The 17,922-nt window shown below is 37.4% G+C and overlaps 1 protein-coding gene across 3 annotated transcripts in view; it reads right to left on the reverse strand.

The window, feature by feature from the left end:
• The window catches only part of tapas (tudor domain-containing protein 7 tapas), a 112,975-nt gene that overhangs the window by 69,975 nt on the left and 25,078 nt on the right, over nucleotides 1–17,922 (reverse strand). For all 3 annotated transcript variants that reach the window (XM_081755387.1, XM_081755386.1, XM_081755388.1), the window contains exons 5-9: nucleotides 15,000–15,170; nucleotides 12,869–13,045; nucleotides 5,100–5,291; nucleotides 3,550–3,795; nucleotides 306–533 (exon numbers count right to left, since the gene is read on the reverse strand). In XM_081755387.1, coding sequence (XP_081611513.1) covers nucleotides 306–533; nucleotides 3,550–3,795; nucleotides 5,100–5,291; nucleotides 12,869–13,045; nucleotides 15,000–15,170 — 1,014 coding nt within the window. The remainder of the gene's footprint in view (nucleotides 1–305; nucleotides 534–3,549; nucleotides 3,796–5,099; nucleotides 5,292–12,868; nucleotides 13,046–14,999; nucleotides 15,171–17,922) is intronic.

The following is a 17,922-nucleotide window of genomic DNA, read 5'->3' on the forward strand; positions in this document are numbered from 1 at the left end:
TACAAATGTACCCCACTGTGCTTTCGAGAATCAAAAGGAACTTGGGATTCCGAGGGTTAATACAAAAATTGTGAAGATCATATTGCAAAGAACTTGCGTTTTCTTCATTATCTTTGCTTCAAAATATTTCTATAAATAATTTAGAATCTTTCAACTTTTGATCATTTAACATCAGAAGCGCAAAGAGATCCGATAAACCAAAAGCCATTAATATGCACCTTATATATATATCCTTTATAAACATACTCTTACAGCCTCACCATTCTATTTTAAACACTTAAAAAAAAATCTACAATCTTATTCACCTCTGGCAACTGAGGCGTCAAAGCATCTTGGCTAATAACTTCCATAAGCGATTCGTTTAGATTTACATCATCTTCTCCACTAGTATCGTATAGCACAAGTCCAAGCACCTCATCTTGAACGCTCACTTCAGCCACCAATGTTTTACCTACAATTGTCTGAACTAAATGGGACTCTGCACACGGGTTATCACTAAAATCTTCAAGGCCAATCAGATAGCAGCGTATTGCCTGGAAGTAACGAAAAACTTCGAATTAATGATACTTAATATTAAATACAATTTTTTTAAAGAAAGGACAGCATTCATATATACACCCTATATAATCCTATAACATATAAACCTGTAACATGTAATAGCGAATCCAGTTAGTCGTTTGTGAAAGAAAATATTATGCAATTTGTAAGGCAGTTTTAACTCCGCCATGTATTGTTTTTCTCATCTACAAAATGAGTAAAAAAAAATTAGAAAAACATCTTATCTATTATTTATAGGCTTCCTCAAGCACCTATCAAAGTATGGTGCGTGTAATAACACATGAGCTTTAACAAGAATTTAATCCAATAAAGCACGAGCTTTAAGAAGAATTTAATCCAAAATGAATACGTAATAATGTTTGACTGCTAATCCCATCTTAATGAAATCAGTTCTGAAATACGCGGGAAGATCGAACACTAATATAAATATCTTTTCCTGTCAGAAGCTTTATTGATAGCAAAATCAAAACGTACCAAGCAGTGGCGGTTCTTGATGGAAGTCACGCTTCAAACTAAAATAAGAAAGCTTAACCAATATTCTAATTGTCGTACACAAGAGTTAGTGCATTAGGTAAGTTTCCTTCCCTCAACAGGCGCCACTGTATCAATAGTACTACGCATTACCCATTTTTTTCTTTCAAACTTTTACAAAAATCTTTTAATTTAACATGTAGAATGAGAATACGACAGAAAACGGGAGAACTAATTAAGTCCCTAACTAACACGATGTTATCCACCAGGGATTTAAAAAAATCAAGATATAAACCTTAGCGTGACACTATTTTCAGTGTAGAGCTCGTTTGTGACTATATGACTAGCGTATGGGTCTTCGGCATAAAAGACCTAGGTTCGACTCCTGGTGGGACGTCATGTGGTTCGGATCCCACGTTAAGCTATAGGTACGTATCTCATATAACCTCAGTGCTAAAAGGGACGCTAAACTCCAATCTAGCATCACTGCTTTTAGTGGAAGTCAGTTCTCTAAGAGTACAACCACTTACAGACGATCGACTGAATTTCTTCAATTGAGTCGACTCGCTGACCACTCATGAATAGTTTCTCACATATCCCCAGCAAAATCGATTTTTGTGGTACAAAGAACATATTTAACAACATGAGACAAACATTACCTACTAGGTTCTTGGGCATCCATGGTGCACTGACTTTGCAAAAGCCAATTCATCATGCCAATATCGTATGCTGTACCGTACGGAACGCCGAACATCTGTGCCAATGCTAGCAGATGGATCCATCAGTAATCCCAAACTCTTCGTCAATGTTTTTAATAACGCCCGATTTTGCAGCGGCTGCAAACTGACCGGTATAGTAACAGTTTAAGGTTCTGTTTAAAAAGAAAACTTGCAACATTTAACGACTCCGGATGCGGTCCATGTAATAAGCATCACTAACTTTATTCAGTTCTCCAACTTTCCAATATATATATATATATATATATATACGAAATCACGACGAAAAAATGTAGGTGATTTTGTGAAGCTGTGGAAGAAAAAACACTTCATCCAATAGGTAAAAATAAAAACAAACACATGGAAATTACATCTTTCCTTATAAAGTCAACCCTGTACGCTCTAATTGATGTCACTGAAACAGAAAACTGGATATCCGAACAGGAATGACGGAACAGAAATGACAATGGAATACTGAATACGCTACGGGGAAGACGCAGAAATACCGTTGCACCCTTCCTGGAGCATCTATCTGAAATGTCAAATAAAATTTAAAATGTAAACATTCTGCTGCTGGCGATTTTAAGGTAAGATTTGACTATGTGTAAAGTATTCTACAATTATTTGCCTACAGTTAGTGCAAAAAATATTGATACACCTAAATTAATTATTTATAAGTCTTTACAATCACTACTCCAAAGAACTTTTTAATGAATATGTCGAAACTAGTTTATTTTTTGATCCATTTTGTAGGTGTATGAATACCTTTTGCGCTAACTGTATATTGTTTGGTATACTTATCTTTAGAAAATAAGCAGGAAAGGACGAAACACAAAAGAGTCTCCATTCAACCACCCTACTGTGGAGATAAAAGGCCCTCCAACCACCCACACCTTAGTAGCAATGGCTCAAAAATATAGGTTTCATTAAAATGTAGGAAATATAGGAGTTTATAGAAACAGACACAAATATATAGGAAAAATAGGAAATATAAGAGCATTGGAATGTCTGAGTTCTCTCTGAATTTTATTGAAGTTTTCCGCTTAGCACACAAAAATTGACTACTTGTCTTTTGTAGTGTAATGCTTTGTAGAAAAAAAATCCATGACACTGACCACATTTCTTCCACGAAGGCGACGGACAAACCAAATATACCAATAACTAACATGGATTTCAAAACAAATTCTCTGCCAACTTGTACCCTACAGAGAAAGAAAGAAATGAATGGAGAGAGAATAAAAGAGAAAAAAAAAGAGAACGAAAGAAGAAAAAGGTATGAAAAATGCGATAACGAAAATACAAAAAAGCAAAGGCAAGAGAAAGAAAACGAGAAATTTACGATATAGAAGAAATGAAAAAGAAGGAAAGAAAAAAAGCTATAAATAAAAAAATAGCAAAAATGAAACGAGACAAACGAAAAAATAAAGAAAACAAGAGAAAGAATAAAAGGAAAAAGAGTCAAAGAAAGAAAAAAGAGAGGGAAGTGTGTATTGCTTTTCAATGTCTCCTAATAATTCTCAACCTACTATGCATTTTTCTGACCGTACATTTTTTTCTAAAACATTCGGCGATTATGTCCCAAAGGAGACGATGATGATACTGCAGGAAATGGTGGAACAACGAAAGTGAGAGAACTCCGAGAAAACACACGCTCACAGTATTCGTCCACCACAAAAGCTACTTGTGCGAGGTGAGATCAAACCAGGGACCCTGTATACCAAAACAGCGCTCTACCTGTCCTTGACTGTGTATATGAAAGGTTATCTACAACAGAAGTATAGTTGATAGCATAAGTAATACTTACTTGACATGGCAACGCAACAAATTTGCTATCCAAATGCTGAAGATCTTTAACTGGAACATAGTCGTCATCCCCGTGGTCGACAAAGAAACATTTCGCTACGTCGTTCTCCACTTCGAGAATTTCAACACGATGCCAGAAATCGTCCAATTTGACAGCACAAAACGTTCCAGGTTGAGGATCAACTACAGGCCTGTTGTGGGTCAAATAGTACATTTCCATATCGGTCGCTACGTTTTCGTATTGATCCTACAGTGAAAAAGAAAGGAAGCCGTTAAGAAACTTAACTTTACCCTGTAACAATACACAAATACAGTCTCAATCTACTGTGAATAACAGAGCAATGGAGGTGTACGTTTGTTTATGTATGTTTATGTTTACAATAACCATTGTGTGTTTCGTCCATTATCTGCAGAAGTGTTAGATTGGAAGCACTAACAGTTAAGGAATAACCTTTCTTATTACTCGTTACACTATAAGCAATAAAATAACTCAGCAAACATATTAAGTGCTCTTCAATTAACATTTTTATATTTCGCCTTTCACTTCCCTGGAAAATTTTAACACTTTTAAATTTTATCACCTATTTTTAGGTGAGAGTAGTGTCGTCTTCATTATTCGATTTAAAAAGTACCAATCAAGTTTTTTTTTTTAAGTCTGGAGGCATTGTAGAGCACGTTACGTATGTTTTCACGTTTTCCTGCGTCAAGACATAGAGGATGATGATGTTATAACTTTAAAGACATATTTTTCGTTATGCCTGTTTTTATTATTTATATATATATATATATATATATAAGGATGTTTTTTTTTTTAACAAAAATCCCTTTTTTCGCTATTTCCCCGCCTCTCTCTCGCCTCTAGATTGATTTGAATGTCCCTCGTAAATACAGTATGCAAGTTTTGTTTAATATGTAGATTTTAAACTTGTAGTAATTTGACATAATGCCATTTGGAAATCGTTAAGTTTACGTTGGATTTGCAACACTTGTTTTGGTGGTATTTCAAGGTATGACCACCAATGTATCCTTATCGATATTTACATCATACAAAATTTCAACGTCTTGTATTTATTTGTTTAAAAGATACACGGGCGTTTCAAGATAAATGGTTCACCATGTACATGCACCATCTATAAATGAACTAAACAATACCATCTAAAAATCCATGCAGATGACAACTTCCATCTGCTAAAACGTTTACAATCTGGCTACTCTAAAAGGTACTGAACAATGCATGTTCCGACAAGGTGTCATCGCAGTACTGCATCTTCCACATCAAATACTTCATTTTATCTTCCATGATGCCTTTACTGTGCATATTTGCATTAACAATGAACTCGGTTGTAGAAGAGAGGGAGGACGCGGGCTGAAAAGTCAGGCATTTACAGACCTTTGCAAAAATTAGAACTGCAATATACCAAGTGAACTATATATTTAATGGAATTTGAATATTTTGAAAATAGGCATGTAATGAAAACACTAGTTATACCGAAGATAATATTACTGCAAGAAATGACATAAAAATTTTAAAGGAAATAATCTCTAACTCACGCTATAATTCTCTCCAATGAGCCTAATCCATACATCCATGGTCGATGTGACGTAGGTTACATATACGTCCCAGTAATCGCTGTCTGGGAGATTTAGTGCCGGTGGAAAATTAACCTCGTAATTTACACTTGTGGAGGAGAAGTTAGGCTCTAGTCCTGGGCTAACTGGAGAGCTCAATCCACTGTCAGGAGCCTGAAAAAAGAATATAACGTTATGATTGCATTAAATGTTGCACAGTATGTCATTAAATCCAGTATGTCATTTAAATCTAATGCTTAAGGAGATTGCTACTGGATAAATAAAGACAACTTCACTGCTTTTGCATGATACTTTCGAGTACATATCTATTCCTAGTGTTAAAAGACAAAAATCCACGAAAAATGGAAGCTGCATACGAATGATGATGAAATAATTAATGAAATAAAGGAAGAGGGAAGAAACGATAAAATTAGCAGACACGATGCTGTCCTCCAAAATACAAGGTCTTATCCAAGGAACACCCATTAACACACCTCGTAAAGTAGAACAAACATTTTATCGACGCAATAGGCAAAAAATATCTAAAGTTGGGTTTTCCTAGACTCCATGTCTTGGATTCTTACAAAGGCCATGTAACAGAAGCAGCGAAGAGAAAGTTAACCCTAGAAAAACACTGAAGGGGAGGGAAGGAGAAATTATCGGTTGTGCGTTTAAAAAGCGTTAGATCTCGAATGCGCCTAACTGCACTGAGAACAATGCTCTGTACGAAAACAGTGACAAAGAAATAGGTGACGATGAATCTAAATCATATAATCACGATGATTCGCAAAATTATTGTAGAAAATTTATTCCTTATAGTTTGCATTTTTTCCTTTTTTCTTCAGGATTATTATTTCCATTTTTCAATTTCCGCGGATCGGCTTATAACGAATATAAACGGTATTCGATTTTATTATTTCGCACCAATATGGGACTGAAGTACATATCAAGCCTACCAACAGCATGCGATCTCTCTGATCCAAGAACTTCCACCCTCACCAACCCTATCTTCTATCTCAGACATTCGCGGAACCAGATCTGTTCGACTACCTTGCCCTTCAACAATTACCTCAAGATCTTCTCGCAGCACTCTTCAATCGGGATAAATTGTTTCCTCAGCCTTATAAAGAACAATGAAAGCAATGCACGATCCTCTACTTTCAAATTCCTTAGCCGATAAGAATAATCCCGATTCTGATTGGCCATGTACTACTCCGGAACTTTTCAGTAGGCTCATTACAGGTCCCTGAGCGCCGAGCACAATAACATATTATATATACATACGAGGGTCATTGCAAAAGTCATGGCAACTATTTTTTTTCGTCCAAAATGGTAACGAATAAAGAACTTCTGAAATATGCAAATGGAAGGTTAGTTCATATGTAAACATTACATGTAGGGAAATGGATGAACACACACACCATCATAAAGATATAGCACGAGAAAAAAAGACTAAAAAAATGTAGTTTCAAACATGTCTTACTGTCAATAGCAACAGTACACAATAGTACAGTGGAGGAACATGTACCTGTGCCACCTTAGAGTACCTGGAAAGTAGTCTTCCAAAGAATCCATCATACACTGCCAACGCTGTGGAAGACGCCGAATACCTGTTGCCTCATCATGAGCGAATCATTGGATCTCACGCGTCACTGCTGTGGCAATGTCTTCACGTGTTCGAAATCGTGTTCCACGCAATGGCTATTTCAAATTTGGTATGAGCTCATAATCGCAAGGTGATAAGGTGGATACTCCAGTACTTCCCATCCCATCGCGCGAGTAGATACAGCACACACGCTGCCGTATGGCTGTCGTGTTGTCTGAAGAACTAATGCATCGTGTAGACGTTCAGGGAATTTCTCCCGAATAGCCCGTCGTAGGAGTCGTTGCAGGAAAGTGCGATAGTAGTACAGTGTATTAGCAGTTTGTCTATGTAGGACGAAAAGTCACAAAATCACTCCTCTGTCATAGGCTATGATGACCATTAACTTGACAGAAGAAGTATTGCAACGAAATTTCTGCCTGCATGGTGAACCTGGATGACGTCATTCCGTGGACTGGCGTTTCAGTTCTGCCTCATAAGCCCTGGCCCAAAATTCATCTATGGCGAAGATTTTTAGACGTATAGTCTCCCTCCTCCTCATAAGGCGCTAGATGCACACGACAAGTTTCGTAACGTGTCATTTTTCCACTTCACTTGGTGCATGAGGCACCTACTTTGCAGCAACTTTACGCATGTGTAGCTCGTCGCGCAGAATCTTGTAGATTGTTGTCTTCTCAATACCAGTATAGCGCTGTAATTCGTGCAGTGTCCATCTTCTGTCATTCTCCATGTATTGGGAGATCAGGGTACAAGCACAGTCCGTACGCATACTGACAGGCCGTCCGGATCGGTGCATGACGGCCGTTGCAGCTCTGCCACGCCCGAGTGCATCTACCCACCGAGCACCCGTTCTGCACGGTAGAGCAACATTTCCTAACGCTTCCACAAGCTCCTCGTGGTACTGTAGCGCATTCCTCCCACGGAGAACTGCAATCTTCAGGTAAAAGCGCTGTTCAAGTCAGGTAACATTCATTCTGAATGACTGCTCAACTCACGCTTTGATCTCTCTTCACGCTTCTTTCTCCTAAAAGGACTGCCATCTACGTCACGCCACGTTACTATCATGATGACCTGCCATCTTGTGGATTCTTAGACTCCTGATGCCATGGAATGCGCGTAGTTTTAATATACTATTCTGTACTGTTTCAATTGACAATAAAACATGTTTGAAACGACAATTTTTTTTCGTCTTTTTTCTCGTGCTATATCTTTATAGTAGTATGTGAGTGTTAGTTCATCCATCTCCCGACATGTAATGTTTACATATGAACCAACCTTTCATTTGCATATTTCCGAAGTTTTTTATTCATTAGCATTTTCGGGAGGAAAAAAAAAAAATAGTTGCCATGACTTTTGCAATGACTGTCGTATACACGCATTAGTTCCTGTCTATGTTTCTCAAACTGTAGCAGACTCAAACGGAGTCTTTCAAGTATTTCCTGATAGTCCTTTTAGATTGAATATTAGACAAAAGGCAGAAAAAATCAAGTGAATTACGTATCAAGCACTATAAATGAAAATCTCGAACAAATATAGGTAACATAACTGATTATACAAGTTAATAAAATAATTATTATAAAAATTTCAATAGTACATGTATTATTATAAAGTATTCTCTTACAGCCTTCATTAGAAAAAACTACTATTATGTATTTTCTTCCACTAGCATAACATAAAATTAAGAGAAATTTGATGCTATTTTAAATATGTAAGTATACTAGTATATGGTAAGCACATGAAAAAATGTTAAATGGTACAATCCGCGGCAAAAAACCTGCAACATGAGCATATAAGTTTATTGTGAAATGACGAAGTCTTTTGCTCCAAAATAAGTGTTCACGGGAGGAGGCCGAGGTTTATCCTGGCATGATTCGTTCCACTTAGACGTTATGTTCATTCCCTGTGCTGTTAGGCGTAGTTTCACAGTTTCTCATGTTGCAGGTTTTTTGCAGCGGATTGTACAAGAAAATGGTTACAACTAAAAATCTACACAAAGTTTGATTATATATGTAAGTATGCAGGATCTACTAAGACACGTTGATGATGTGTAGAAAGAAGCTACGACCAGTTTTTGTTCTCCAGGTGATGGCTGAAGAACAAGAAATATTATCGAAATAAGAGAATCTGCGGAAATGTATTGTATAAGGAATTTTGGTACAGAAAGTGTTCCAAGACGAACCGTATAAGCAATTCTGCAATATGGAAGAAGATAAACAGGAAATGGTCGAAAAGCAAACACCATGCTAAAGAAATGCAAATTGAAACTAAGAGGCTTTTTCAAGCTAAGAATGATGCTGCATACAAATTCAATTGCACCCAACAATACAACTCGAAAAGCTTAAACTCCATTGCTCCTGAAAGAAGCAAAACGCTCTACTTTAAACAGAAGACCAAATCAAAGCTATCAAATGCATTTGCCACTGGTTGATCCGAAACTGCGGAAAAAAAACGCTGGTTTTGGATAGGAAAAGTTACTTTAGTCTTTCGAAACGGCCACATACGTCTGAAATTAGCATTTATTACTCTTCTAACAAAGACAATATTAAATGTAAATGTAAAATGTAAATTTAAAACAAAGTTTAAAAAGAAAGTGTGCTATATTTAAATTTGCAAAAAATAGGTTACTTACCAATATATCCTTCCGTGAGAAAACTAAATATTCCCCAAACGTATCGGAAAAACAAGCTAGTACAGTCTTCAGTGGTAAGGAAACAGAATAAAAACGGGTAAGAGAAATATGGTACGGAAACAGGAATACATACCACCAAATGTACGTGAGTTCAATTCTTTCTTGCTTCCACTGTGCTCGTTCTTTTTAGTAACCATTCTTTACGTTACGTTTATTTGGTGGTATGTATTCGTGTTCCCACACCGTATTTCTCTTATCCGTTTTTATTCTTATTACCTTAATTTAATTTTTTATTTAATTTTAATTTATGTAACACTTACCAGATACAGCTCTGAGGCCATTTCATACTGGATATATAACAATAACAATGGAAAGGATTTGGGAAGGTATCGGTCAGGGCCTGTTTTAGTAGGTACCATCCCGGCATTTGCCTAGTAGGATTGAGGGAAACCCTGGAAAACCCCAATCAGGATGGTCGGCAGCGAGAATCGAACTCGCACCCTCCCGAATGCGAAGCCAACGCTCTACCACTTGAGCTACTTCGCTCGGTAAAGTACCCTTACCACTGAAGACGGAATTGGATTGTCGTTCCGATATGCCTGGAGAATATTCAGTTTTCCTACGGGGATAATATTGCTAAGTAACCAATATTTTGTTAATCTGAATCACCCTCTCATGCGCCTGCATAAGTTTGATGTGCTGTATTTAGCCTACCTGAGAAAGGGGTTTCTAGTCTTTTACAGTCCAGTGGGTTAACAATCAACCAGGAGATCTATCAAAGGCAATTTTTTCACACGATTTTGCTTCCATTTCTGACAGTATCATCCTGACAATGATCTATTTTTTTCAGCTGACATGAGAAAAAGACACAAATTTTCCTGCAATCATAAAATGGTCCTTTTGTGCCCAAAGAGAGAAATCCATCCGATCTCCCTTAATGTCTATCAATTAAAGATTTATTTGGTGAACTACGTGCAAAAATGTGCGTAAATAACTATACGGCAAAAACTGTTCAATGACTACAATGAAGAATACGCAATGTCTGAGAGAAACAGATACAAGTGGTGTCCAAGGTGCTTGTACTACCATCGCGACAAAAGTGCGCACTGTCCCTATAATTTGCTATGTAGTCATTAATTTCTTTTTTTCACACACTTCTATCTTGTCAATAAAGCATTCACTTGGTTTCCGTATCTTCTATGTTTCGTTTTGTTTCATGAACTTCAGTGCAGATTTTTAGTTATAACCCGTTATACTTGGACAGATACATCCCGTTGGGCGTTAGCAATGCATAATATATATAAAATAGAAGTCACTATGTTTGACTTCGTACCGCTTGAACCACATGACCGATCTCTTATCAAATTTTCAACATGGATGAGGTTTGGGACTAGGATGGTTTTTATCATTTCACTTTGGCGGAACAATGTAGGGGAGAGGGATATACAGAAGGTCGATCCGCGTATATGTGCCCCTGACCACAGAAGCGACTGAACCAAGTGGTTAAACGCGTGTGCTATACCTGGAGGTCCATTCTATCGTCTGCCAAGCGAATCTGTGTATCGAATGCATCATGGCTCCAAAGGTGAACTGTTTTTGGAAGGGCTACGTAACTGGACTTTTCCACGCCAAATATCCAGTTTCTAAAATTCAAAAGCAGTGCAAAGAAAATGGTTGTGCATTGGGTTCGACGACTATAAAGAACATAATCAAGCAGTATAAAAAAGAAGACATACCAGGTAAGCATTCACCCACTAAGGGGTCGAGGAAGCGAGCGTGTACCACAGTGACTCCACAAGTAGCTCAGAAGTTGCGGCGAATGGCCTTACAAGAAAATCCCCCTCCGCAACGTGTGATGGCAGCTCGACTCCACATACCACAGTCAGCTGTTAACCGCGCCCTGAGTGAGAAATTAAACCTCCGGAGGGTCTTCAAAAGTCATGGACATTACCTAAGTGCGGCCCATCGCCGTAAGGGAAAGACCAACAGCAGGCGCCTCTATGAACGCCATCTATCTGGGGAAAAGTGGAAGTTTGTGGCCACACTAGATGAAGCATGAGTGTATCTATCAGATTATGGCAAAATTCGCTCGATAACTTACACTTCGCGAGATGCAAAAAGCCGTCCTGCGTTCATCCGTCATTGCAAAGCAATTTTCTCGAAAGGATTTATGGTTGACTGACCCCAATTTATACAGAATATCTGCCTCGTTTGTATGGGTATACCATAAAGCAAATGTCTGTGCATATGGATAAGGCCTCCTCACATATATCTCTTTCTACCCAGAACTTTCTGAACCAGATGGAGACAGACACCGGTATTCGTGCTATTCCATTTCATGATATACCAAGTGAAATCACCAGATGCCAGTCCCATGGATTTCTGCGGGTTTGGTCTACTGAAAAGGGCACTTTCTTCTCGTCGTGTCACTACTCTCGGAGGCCTGTGGAAAGCCTGCCGGGAGGAATGGGAGAAGATTCCACTTCCTGTACTTCGTCGTAGTCTTCTACAGTGGAAGTTACGGTGCAGGGCTATTGCCAGAACACATGGCCATCACATTGAGGCCAACCGATGGTGGTCCCATGGATTTTCACAAGGTTAGTGCTATTTCAAAATTGGACACATACGCGGATCGACCTTCTATATATATATATATATATATATATATATATATATATATATATGAAACTAAATTAATCTTAACTCTTAAACCATGAGGCCGATCTCGATCAAATCTGCTACATACATGAGATATTTTTTTCCACTGTGATGGTGCAACTTCGGGAGGGAAGGGGGATATATCTAAAAAAAATCGAAAATGATCGATATTAGTGTGGAATCCATAGTTTTCGGGGTCGCTGAGACGAACAGTGACACTTCCCATGCCGTTTAATTCCAAATTCAGCCCTTCGTGTCCAAAATAAAACTCAATCTCTCCGTGCGAAGAATGCGTATTCTGCTAGTGCATTCTAAATTCGTCTAACATCTATTACAATGCCCTTTTTCTAACCTGAACAGCTCTGGCTTGCTCATCATCTCAGTAGCAACCGTTCTGGCCAGCAACCTTTTCTATTTGGTCTTCGTTACCTTAAGTTTCTAATGTATACATTACTGTAGTTATCTATTATTACTTCGATCCAGTTCAGGTTGTTATTGTCGATGTAATTGTATATATAAGTAGAAACTGAATTTGTCGAGAAAGTTTACTTTTTTATCTTTCTTTTCTACAGTAAAATACATTCAATGCTTATAGCCGACATGTTAGTGCTGACGCAGTCCGTTTGCAAAATAACTATTTGACCAAAGGACTCTTGAGTAAAAGGTGAAAAAAAAAAGTACTAATTAAGTTAATATCAGCTATTAGCATATATTTTAATATCCGCCTTGATGCAGAAAGAAGAAAGCGAACCATATATCACAAAATCACCCAAACTTAGCTTCGTCCTTTACGCAGCAAGCTCTTCACTTATTACTTCTTACTCGTATAGTATTTATTCTTATAAAAGAAAATATACTTACCACCTTGTTAGATTCTGGATACAGAATGAATCTATTATCAGCTACGCGATCAATGGAAATACGTCCATCTCCTTTTATATAGGATAGCCAATCTTCAGGAATTTTCTCGTGGTACCTATTTTTATAATCAACGGGTACTTGTGACGCCCATAGACCATTAGGCCTATCTTTCACCATCTGTAATGAAGAAGCAATAAATAGTAGAAAGAGCACCTAATCTTTATCACTGTAAATATAAAGTAAAATGTGAAAACACTTGCAGCGCTATACTCTGCGAACATTTGCAGCTTACATATAATATCGTTTGTTTTTCGGTGTTTGTTGTTCATGAATTGACATCTCTAAGTGTCCTGATGGAACAGTCAATTTAGACTCGCAATAGACTTAGAAAGTCAAGGATTTTTCTCTTTCTTTATCGATTTACGACTATTCATATTTTCGAAGTTTACTTTTATTTCTTTAAACTTTCTACGCCCACCAGGGATTTAAAAAAAAAAAAAAACCGTAAACTCTCACGTTGGGGATCCTGGTGATCCCCTAGTTATCACACAGTCATAATTGATATTGATATATCGTTGGAAAGCTTATGGAACACAGATTCCAGCGAGGTAACATTTATTCAGACCAATTCCGTGAAAGGCCTTATATGGAACTGTCCTGAAAATAAATGTAATTTACGTCCAAAAACTGAGACAAAAAATTGGCCAACTTTGCCCTCTCCCTCCTCCTCCTCCTCCTCCATATAAGCAACAAGTACATATACATAGCGTATTAACATGTAGTGGACTACTTCATTGCTTCACATATCAATTTTTATAAGTGTACCCCCAAGGGGCAGAGGGAATAGTCCCCCAAAAAACATGCAAAAAATAAAACATGTAATTTACCCTCCCCCTCCGCGGTGGTATTCCATCCATACATAAAATGCATACAGGTGAAAAGCTTCATCCTTCAGGAACACAGTGATACGAAAATTATCTTCCTAGTTTAATTAGGGGTTGACCTATTGAGGTTTAAACCCTCGACGCGGCAGTTGCGTCAATGAGCATATACAGGTTAACGTGAAATTTGGTGAAAATCTAGGTTATCTTCGAATCGCGCAGAAAATAACAATATACGATCATTCAGTATTCGCTTTCGAATCCACATTTGTATCTTACGATCTCCTGTGGATATAACCATATATGTTATAAATAAAAATCTACCAGATGAACTTCCAGGTTTAATAGTTGCAACAACACGCTAAAATTGCATCACAAAAACGAGGATTTTAACACACAGAGAATGTAGAGAAAGTAAAGGGATCTTAACAAAATTGTAAAAGGTTAGAGAAAGTTAAATGCGGGAATGTGAAAGCCGGATAGTAGTTTTCAGTGCCGTACGCAAGGAGGACTTGGAAGTTGTAACCTCCCCTTGAGCAAGATGATATGCAACAATAATAACACCATATGTTCTTATGTACTATATGTACAAACATCTGACATCATATGAACCTGGCAGTTTGAATCCCTCCCCTCCCAAACTTTGACGATCAAGTACGCCTATGATTGTTTTAAAGATTTTATTTAATCCTGTATTTTATACTGAAAAAAAAAAAAAAATCACTCTTATTAATTTTAACAGCTTTTTTTTTTTTCTTTCTTTCTTTCTTCATATTCCGGATACATAGTCGGGAATCCATTTTCAAGGTTCATAGAGTCTTAAAACACATTGTGCAATTGCCCTTTGAAAATGGATTGTCGATTATGTACCCGAAATATTCGAAACTACAACTTCGAGGAATACTAAAAAGTTACTAGTATTTTCATCTTGTAATGTGTATTCCATACCTTCTAACAGTCAATTCAAGAGCTCTTTAAAAGTACTGAAGCCAGTCTTAAAAAGCACAGCATATTTAAAGTATAGTCAATATCAAAACATGAAATCCTCTTTGTATACCTTCTATATTCCCATTAAAAATATATAACTCCAAAATATTAGTAGCTATTCAACTAAGGATCATTCTTCGGATTTTCGTACTTCATTCAATGTTACGGAAACTCCGGCAGGTGAGTTCTACAAATGTCTCTTGATGCTGAGGATGTCATATTTTGAAATGAAATATAGATTCATTACGATACAAATTTCTTACCTCTACTATCCTTTCCACAACTAATTTCGAGTCTTTGGTCTCCGGATAGAATTCTCCTACGTCACCAAGCAATTCTTTCAGACCTTCTAATGCCGCTTTGGCTGCCAATTGTATTGCTTCATCGGGATCGACAGTTTCATTCGGGTAACTTGAATATGACCATTCGCCCACCTAAAGGAAAAAAAAAGAACATTTAAATAAAATTAGTTAAATATATAGGCCTACAGGCCAATTTGTTTAGAATATGTTAAAATATTTTCGAAATCCGCTGCTGCTTTCATCCTGTGTCACTTCAAGTGTGAAAAACGATTAATACACTAATGGATTGAAAATAACCTTGACTAAACTTGATACTGTGCTCTCCAAGCTTTAATTCAAAATAAAGTTTGAGCTTTACATTATGTATAAGCTCAGAACCATGATAGAAATTAAGTATAAACAGAAACGTTGCAGTGGTTATAAAGTTGTAAAAACTACTGGATTATATTCTGTTCTAAAATCTACTGAAATTAATCCTGTGAAGCGAAGATTTGATTGAGGCTAAACTACAAGCTGTGTGTGTGTTTCTGCTATTTATTCAGTAATATTTTTACTATACAAAAGTCATTATGTTGGCCAACAAATCATAAATGAAATAAAATCTTTCAGTTTTACATCCGACGGTTGCGCTATGTAGGGTAAAGGAGGCGGTGATGATGAGAATGAATGAAATAGTGGAATGAAAGATGTGGAAGACGGGAAAATCCCAAGAAAACCTACGTACATGATGTTTATCCACTACAACGCCAATTTGGCGCGCCAAGACATCATAACTTACTTTTATTTAATGTCAATTACGGACAGCTTGATTAGATTCTCAAACTGAAACCATCTTATATCATGTGATGAGATTTCAATTTTAGCCTATTATTTATTTTGTATCATAGGCGTAGCCAGACCCTTCCATATGAGTGTGGACAAAGGTAATTAAAGCTCATCCACCTTCTCACAATAACATTCTCGGATGTTCATTTTATTAGGAATTTAAGTGTATTAAAAATCAGATAAAAAGTTTTTTCAATGAACTGAATTATGGAGAGTATAATTTCATAATACATGCTCACGCCTGATATGTCTCTTAGCCCTTTTAAATTCCGGCTTTTTTAGGTAAATTATAGACTTTCAGTCAAGCGGCTACAGCATCATTCCTATTTATCGTAGAATCATGGTCCATACCTCGTTCTGTTCACAATAGAGCACCCTTTCAAACGGTACCATTCACATTTACCTATCATGTCCCTGAGGCGGGAAATTTGAGAAATCGGGATTTTTATTTTTTTTTCAAATTTTGAGGCCCCTCGGGACCCCCCTTATGTTAACGTAGCAATCTGAAAATCGACTGAAAAATACTAACGGGTGTACAAAATTTCAAACTTTTATCTTGAATAGTAAGGGCGTGAAAAATACTTACCAATGATCCCCACAATGCCCCAGATTACTGAAAAAGACCCTGATCGCAGGTAAAAAATTTCCTGAGACATCCCTATTTATCCTAGGATTATCCACATGAGTTATGTTTTGTACCTCATTCTCTTCAGAACAGAACAGCCTTTCAAACGGTACAATTCACATGTCTCCATGTATGAGGCGGGAAAATCGCGAAAAAAAGGATTATTTTTATTACCTTTTTGTCCCTCTAAATCCCCCTGTGTTTATGCAAAGAAATGAAAAATATTATAAATACTACTCGGTGGATTGAATCTTTGTGCAAAATTTCAATCTTCTACGTGCAAAAGTTAAGCCCGCCGAAAATAATAAAAATAGGCCTAACAAAAAAATTTATAGTCATGACATCACCCCTATGTCTCGACGCAGAAAGGCGTAAAACCATACGTAACATGTTCTACAATGCCTCTATGCTTGAAAAAAGTAAAAAGCTTTATTGCTACTGTTTTAATCGAAAAATGACGACACTATTATAGTACCTAAAAACAGGTAGTAGAACTCCAAAGGGTTAAACATTGCTATTGTGGCCCATTACATACAACAGGCTCCCCTCGCGAAACATTCACCCATGAAAATCATCCGGGGAAGGGCTGCAAGCAAAGTGACACCCGTAGTTCTTAGGGAGATCCGTCGATTGGCATGGCAAGAAAATCTCCCGACTGAACCTGAGATGGGCCACAGATTGCACCTCGCACCGTTAACTGTGAACAAAACAATTCGCAAGTGTTTCAGGTTGAAGTGTGCGCTGAAGGCCAGTGTACACCACCTGCTACCGCGCTACATTGCCGAACGTAAGACGAACTGCAGAAAACTGTATTAGAAGTACTTGGCGGATTCCAAAAGACTTCCGTGCGGTTTTTTGCGTTCTATTGTTTATCGAAAACAATAGAACGCAAAACTCGCACGGAACACTATTGTTGACTACTATCAACAAGCCCAAGATACGGACAAAAAAATCTTAAAACATTGACTGCAGTCCACATTCGCTGGTTAAGGAAATTTTCTTTCTGTTGACAGAAGTTGACTGACACAGTAAAAGGGTCAAAATTAAACATTACGTAACAAAAACCCGACAGAAATCCACAATGTTAAATGTGAAGTTTACGGTGAGTTAACATACCTAAGATTTCTCCATGGACTATTCGTTTTCGTAGAGGTCGCGTGGGCATAAACGACTACGAAACAAGGAAGGCTGAAATCAAAGGATGAATACGATGTATAACCTGCGATAGATTCTCCTGAAGAAGATCGTCGTGCTACATACGAGGAAGTTTGTGAAAGTACAGGATTCCACGACAGCAATTTAATGTTGTGGTTTCTTGTAAAAACTGGCAGAAAAATGCACAAAACCTGACCTCAGTTGCTCGAGGTTCACTCATGATCCGCAACAACACTTATCTGTACTTCAGGAATATCGTAAGTGAAAAGATACGCGAAT

This window comes from Thermobia domestica, chromosome 4 (assembly GCF_964235325.1).
Source record: "Thermobia domestica chromosome 4, izTheDome1.hap1.1, whole genome shotgun sequence".
NCBI classification, from domain to species: Eukaryota; Metazoa; Arthropoda; class Insecta; order Zygentoma; family Lepismatidae; genus Thermobia; species Thermobia domestica.